Raw genomic sequence first — 6,576 nt, forward strand, 5'->3', positions numbered from 1 at the left:
CTTGGAAAACAAAAAAATTAAGGTATCCGAAGGTTATCGTAAAAAATTTACGATTTGAAGTGCCCCGATTTGGAGTCGAAGATATGGCGTTGCAGGAAGCAGTTGTAACTAATGTTCGTACCACTTCGCGATATTAACGCGCAGAATAACAAACAATGATTCACTTACCTGATAAGTGTAAGGTGTACAAGGGACGTAAAATTCTCTACTCATAATAATCGGAGCTCGGAACTGTTGTAAAATCCAGCTGACGAATCTTAGGCAAGTGTCAAAACGCCGGTGGCGCCATCTTGAACTCGTCTGGAGTCGAGGTCGTCAAGCTGTCACGAGGAAAAATTCTTGATTTCTCCCAAGCACGAGTGCCATACTCCAGTTTCCCGCATACAGCTTGAATCACGTTGGTTTAATGAAGCCTGCACACCTCGTTCGTACTCCAAAATGTCACGAGTAACTCGAACACATCCGTCGTCAGATCACAGTACGAGTCACCAACACACAACACACTTATCACGCTGCTATTATACAGGATGATCCATCGAACTAATCACAATGCTCTTAATTGGACGGTATCGTTGCGAATGCTTGAAAAGTCATACGGTAAATGCCTATTCACTGTTCGAGACTTCCCACGGTACATCTATGCGATGAGAATTACGGCATTATACTGCCTCACTACGCCATTTTCGTATGTAGTTTCGACCTCAACTACGACATAGACGGAACGACCGTTCGCGACCACTGGCAAGTGCCGACTGCCGCCAATCACGGACGCCAGGCGAATAATAATCATGGCGGCGCGGTGTGTCGTCACGCTAGCGCCATCGCGTAATTTATTTGAATCGCTAGTTCACTTCAGTCGATAATGTAAGTAGCGTACTAAACTTCTTTTCCTACTCGTTCCTTTTTAATTATACATGTATATATTACTTGTTATTTAATAACGTAAACAAGCGATAAATGTACAAATATAGTTGACGAAATTATTATTTTTATTCTGTATCAATATACCACATCCGCATCGCGGTTCTACGTAAATACGAACCAGATAAGTGTGTATGTGTCAAATGGCTCCGATAAATTAAAAATAAACCTAATATAAAAGTTTCTGAACAACCTTGACGTAGCGCACCTACTTTCTTTTATGTACAGTTTAAGCCTCTTAGTGTAGAGTAATTTCTATCAGATAATTGACAACTTTTCGATTTTATCTATTCTATATTCGTACAACGACGCAGAGAAAATTATTCTGATTACCGGAAATAAATATTACGAATTAAAAGATACAAGTTGTAAGTTTCGAATATGAGCATCGTTCATATAGTTCAAACACAATTTTACATATTTTCTTTTTAGATATAAGCATATAAAGCACTAAAAATAGAAATGAAAATATTTAAAAAAAGCCAAAGTTCCCAAAACTTTATTAGAAGTTTACAAATCATTTACAAGCAGCTGTATAATTTATTTTACATCCAACGGTTACACAACAACATTTAGCATCTTTCCCCGAGCGAGGTGGATACTTTGAAGACGGATGCTTCTTCTTTTGCGATTCAATCACTATATTTCGCGGTATTAAAATGTCATTCCATGGAATCTCAACATCGTCGGTGACACAAGCTTCTTCCTGAACTGGTTGTATATCTATTGGTTTTTCGAGGACAAGATCACTCCACGGAATCTCCAACGTAGAATCGCAACTATCAGGATGAGTTTGTGTCGATGGCACCGTTTCTGTAATGATTAAATCTTTCCACGGTAGAAGCATAGTACCCAAAGATTCCTTTTCTGTTAATTCCTTTTCAGCATCCTTGTCATCTGTTTCTGCAGCGGGATCGTGCAAAGGTGTCAATGAAACTTCTTGACGAATTTTCATGCCAGCTGCTGGTAACGCAATGTCTTTCCACGGCAATTCGATCTTTGAATCGCACAATATAGATACATCCGAAAATTCTTTCCGCAATTCCTTCAAATAAGGTTCATGCCACATTTCCTCTTCCGGGTTGTAGACAAACGTTTGCCTTTTCCTTTTGCATTGATCTTTTCTTCGTTTCTGCCTATACAATTTTTTCGACATGCATGGACATACTAGTACTTTACTTTTATTCTCAGTCATAATAAGAAAATATATATTGTAAAATTATTAATTTGCGCTTGAATATAACTTGTTAATTTTCTGATTTTATCTAACCTAAAGATGTAATTAAATCGAATGTGGTTTGTTTTGTTTTATCATACAAACCGTTGTCGAGGCATATGTGTACATATAATAGTTAAAAAAAGCATTTCCTTGAAATAAATTAATGTTATACACAGGATGAATATATACAGATAGATAGTGCATAAATGACGCATTAGTGATAAATTTTATTTGCAGACTCATTACTTCCTTATTTAAAAGTTAAATACCTTTTTATCGAGCATAATTTTCATCATTTTAGGTTAAGTTCTTTTCACATGCGATACTAACTTTAATACTAGGAAAGAGGACAATTCGGTATCTACGTAGAATGTTTAAAAATTGTACGAACATCATTGAACCGATGCAAATACTAATATTATAGCTACACGTAGGTATATGTAGCACATCCATATGACTAAAATTCGTTTAATCATGCGTATTGGCCAATCATTTGTACCTTTCATCGCGACATCTATCGAGAAATGATGGTATAATGTTAAAAATCCACTAGTTGCCGATAAAAGGAAATCCGTGGAGTCTCTGGCTTAATTTCACAATAAAACGTGTAAAAGAAAACGTGAAAGTACTGGTTTCTCTCGAGACGTGTCTACTATAAAATTTATCTGTTAAAATAATCGCCGATGCGGTTAGAAACGGTTTAGTTGAACATGAAGGAGAACTAGGAAGACTAGCTAACGGATACTGGCTTGACCAACGCGGTAAGGCTACGTTTAGAAGGCAGCCATCTTGCAATCCCTAATCAAAGATCTTCGGCTAGCGGCTATCGCTGTCTGGTTTTCAGCCGGTTAATATCAACACACAGTTCAACAAATGGCTTTAAAACGAATTAATAAGGTACGTGAACAATTAGCGGTGTTCGTATTGTACGAAGACAGTCGGGTGTTGATGTGATATGTGCTGAATGCAGTTGAACGCCCTTAACGATTTTGCAGTGAAGCAATGTGAGCCAGCATTGAAAATCATGTTGGCTTTTCCCCCATTCTTTGCATTCTTCGTTTGTGCTTTGATTTATTTGCGTACGCGTTTATGTCGACATAGTGCATTATGCACGCTGCACAGTGCCACTTTGTGCCAGTGGACATAGCTACGGTGACAGTGAAAATCTAAAAAAATTTTAAGTGGCCAGCCGATAAATTGCCGGAAGTAACGTAAAACCGTGCGTTACATACATATATATATATATCTCTATATACACACATATATTTTTTACATATATACGTATTTGTATATACATACACACATATATACACATATATAGGTGCATACATAAAACTATAGGTAACTTGGAAATTACGAAAATTTCATTAGGGTATACACAGTCCTTTTGTGTATAGAAATAGCATTACGAATATTCTAAATGACTATCACTTATTTAGATCAAAACTTAATGTGATTTTCACCATGTGGTCGTAGCACGTATCGGTAGAATAAAGTGAATCATTTAGTACCGATGCTTTTCTCTATAATGCATACCAGTGATTTCATCTGTCAGTTATCGTAATATTTCTCAAATGTATCATCATTCAAAGTAGATGAATAAGAGCACAGAAAACTTTAAATATATTGCTCCCAAAATAATCTAACGATATATGAAATACCATGTTACTTTTCTCTTTTGCTTTAATTCTATAACCATATTCTGGTTGAATATTTCAATTCGCCATTGTGCCTGATACTATTGTTTCACATATGTATGGAATTACTTTGTTTGAGTCTATTTATTTAATCCATATTTAATTGAATTTCAACTTTTATATAAACTTCCTTTTATCTTTTCCTTCGACCAAAATATTCAGCTTTTAAATATTTATCTATGATGTTATTTGAGCCATGTAATCAAGGTACATAATACATTCGTATGTTTCTTGGGTATCTATAATTACTAAAATTCACGTAATTCATACTAATGATACAGTATATATCTGTACTTAGAATGTTCTAGAATATTTTGTTTGTACATGTTTTACATGGTCTTTATATCCATAGTTATATAAATTTCAAAGCTTAAGATTTCATTATGCAATGCATGGAAAGAGTTGTTGATATTATTGATTAAGTACATTATCTAGAAGGAAAAAAATCAGCTTCAAAAATATTTTAAGTTCTTAAACACACGAGTGTTTAACACTTAAAAGATATATATGAAATGCAAATAATACATAAAATTGATATTATTTTATATATGTATATAACATATTATTTTTATTCGTATCTAGGAACTTCAGGACCTTGGTAGAGATCCACCTGCGCAATGCTCTGCTGGCCCCGTAGGAGACGATTGTAAGTTTTTTAAAAACATTCTAGCATGTGACTTGTTTTGTTTATTGTGTACTTGAAGAGAAGCAAATTACAATTGCCTTGTCATCATCATTATTGTTTAGAAATTTGTTACTGTTCCTCTGAAAAATTTATGTATGTATATGCACTTTTAAGTTTTACAAAGTATAAAAGAGAAATTGGTTTCAATTTTTCAATATTTTTTTTTATCTTCAAGTGCTTTGTTTATAATAACAGGGACTTTTGAAGTTTTCATAGAATTAGATATAACTTATTTTTCTTATTTTTATGTTAATCAATCAAATTATGATGTCTATATTTAATTGTACAATTGCTTTCAGTATTCCATTGGCAGGCAACTATAATGGGACCAGTGAGTATACAATGAATTTATTTGCCATTAACTAAATTAATTAAATTAATATTTATCAATTTAAAACATTTTATAGCTAAAGATATTAGTGCATATCTATAAATGTAATTTTTGAGTATTATTTTCATGTATCTTGGCTTTTACTCTGATATTTAAAGGTAACTTTTAGATAGTGAAATTTATATTATGTTATTTGTGGCTAACAATTTCATTACAGTAATAATATACTGCATGTAGCATTTAATGTGATAATATTTTAACAACATTTTAAATGTCATCTATTATTTCATTAAACCTTAGGATACTATTATATTTTGTTATTTATATAATATTGTGGTCATTTACTTTTCCATTTACAGTAATAACATAATTTAATTTATTAATTATTATTAATTATTATTAATTAATATTACAAACCTCACTATTAACTATTTTAAATATTAAATATAAAAACTGTTGTATTTGTCAAATTGACAAAAATTAAAATTCTTTTTTCTTTGGATTTAGATGAAAACTTTTACATTCTATGTATTAAAAATTAAATAATTATCATATAGTTAAAAGTAAATTTCGTTTTCAGCCTGACAGTCCATACCAAGGAGGAGTATTTTTCCTTACAATTCATTTCCCCACAGACTATCCATTCAAACCGCCTAAGGTATACAAATTTATTTTCTAAATAATGTTACACTGTGTATTATGGTTTGACAGCATATTGATTATATATGTATACATACAGGTTGCTTTTACAACCAGAATTTATCATCCAAATATCAACAGTAATGGAAGTATTTGTTTGGATATTTTAAGATCGCAATGGTCCCCAGCACTTACCATATCAAAGGGTGTGTATAGATTTAGAAATAATTGGTCAATGGAAAAAACAATGAAAGTCCATTTTCGGTACATCTCACTACTAGGTCTCAATATTATACGATATAACAATAGCTAGACTCTTATTGTTTCTTTCCATGGCTCTCTATAAATATAATTTAAATAAAAAGGTAGTGGAAATGACAATGTTTTTAATGTTGTCCTTAAGAGAGAAAGTTTTCATTTTCTAGTGTTACTGTCAATATGCTCCTTGCTCTGCGATCCAAACCCAGATGACCCTCTGGTACCAGAGATAGCGAGGTTATACAAAACCGACAGGGAGAAGTACAATGAATTGGCACGTGAATGGACGCGCAAGTATGCCATGTGATGCGCCAATCTCCGTTGACTTCAACATCTAAAAGCCACCAACAAGCAGCCCCAGCCTATTGCCACTTATGCATCAGCACCGATTGAAATTAGCTATGGCTCGTCTATTATCAAACTTAAGCCGGTATTCGGACTCGAAGAATGCTCAGACGTTGCCACCAATGGCAATTGAGGCAATTTGAAAGGTGGTCACATAACATTATATATATATATATAAATCAGGAAAAAAAAAGAAACATGTCCGCTTTGATTTTCACAAATAAAAATGGAAGTAAAATATAGGAGAGTGAAAGTAGGATTTGTATTTGAATTTAATAGTTTAATTTTTAATTATTGTGCTTATAATATCGTAACACATTATATACCTACTTTCTCAGTGAAATGAAAAAAAAAATACCTTGAACTGACAGCACACCGATTGTTAGTTTTAACGCAAGTGAGCAATGTTTGCCCGTCCCTTGGAACGATGCGGTCACTTTTTTGTAAGACTGGGCTATATATAAATACTACTGAAACTATA

At 33.2% G+C, this 6,576-nt stretch overlaps 3 protein-coding genes across 5 annotated transcripts in view; 1 reads left to right on the top strand and 2 right to left on the bottom strand.

Moving 5' to 3' along the window:
* Jvl (javelin-like) overlaps positions 1-739 on the bottom strand; it is a 104,919-nt gene extending 104,180 nt beyond the window's left edge. For 2 of the 3 annotated variants that reach the window (XM_076896639.1, XM_076896640.1), the window contains exon 1: positions 169-738. In XM_076896639.1, coding sequence (XP_076752754.1) covers positions 169-213 — 45 coding nt within the window. In that variant the 5' untranslated portion in view covers positions 214-738. Of the gene's footprint in view, positions 1-168 lie in introns of all 3 variants that reach the window. The other variant, XM_076896638.1, reaches the window with a different exon arrangement.
* Positions 740-1,399: 660 nt separating this feature from the next.
* On the bottom strand, positions 1,400-2,125 carry LOC143424963 (uncharacterized). The gene has a single exon (XM_076897376.1). The coding sequence runs from the start codon at positions 2,114-2,116 to the stop codon at positions 1,439-1,441; it is 678 nt and encodes a 225-aa protein (XP_076753491.1). The 5' UTR covers positions 2,117-2,125; the 3' UTR covers positions 1,400-1,438.
* Positions 2,126-2,730: 605 nt separating this feature from the next.
* On the top strand, positions 2,731-6,576 carry Eff (ubiquitin-conjugating enzyme E2 eff). The gene is made up of 6 exons (XM_076897377.1): positions 2,731-3,037; positions 4,420-4,483; positions 4,822-4,853; positions 5,434-5,511; positions 5,593-5,698; positions 5,918-6,576. Exons 1-6 carry the CDS (start codon positions 3,014-3,016, stop codon positions 6,055-6,057), a joined length of 444 nt encoding a protein of 147 aa, XP_076753492.1. The 5' UTR covers positions 2,731-3,013; the 3' UTR covers positions 6,058-6,576.

The sequence above is a fragment of the Xylocopa sonorina genome, chromosome 6 (assembly GCF_050948175.1).
Source record: "Xylocopa sonorina isolate GNS202 chromosome 6, iyXylSono1_principal, whole genome shotgun sequence".
In the NCBI taxonomy this organism is placed as follows: domain Eukaryota; kingdom Metazoa; phylum Arthropoda; class Insecta; order Hymenoptera; family Apidae; genus Xylocopa; species Xylocopa sonorina.

Coding starts and splice junctions, on each gene's coding strand:
- LOC143424963 (XM_076897376.1), bottom strand. CDS start 2,116: ATGACTGAGAATAAAAGTAAAGTACTAGTATGTCCATGCATGTCGAAA.
- Eff (XM_076897377.1), top strand. CDS start 3,014: ATGGCTTTAAAACGAATTAATAAG. Junction 4,484..4,821: donor TGGCCCCGTAGGAGACGATT/GTAAGTTTTTTA, acceptor AATTGCTTTCAG/TATTCCATTGGCAGGCAACT. Junction 5,699..5,917: donor AGCACTTACCATATCAAAGG/GTGTGTATAGAT, acceptor TTCATTTTCTAG/TGTTACTGTCAATATGCTCC.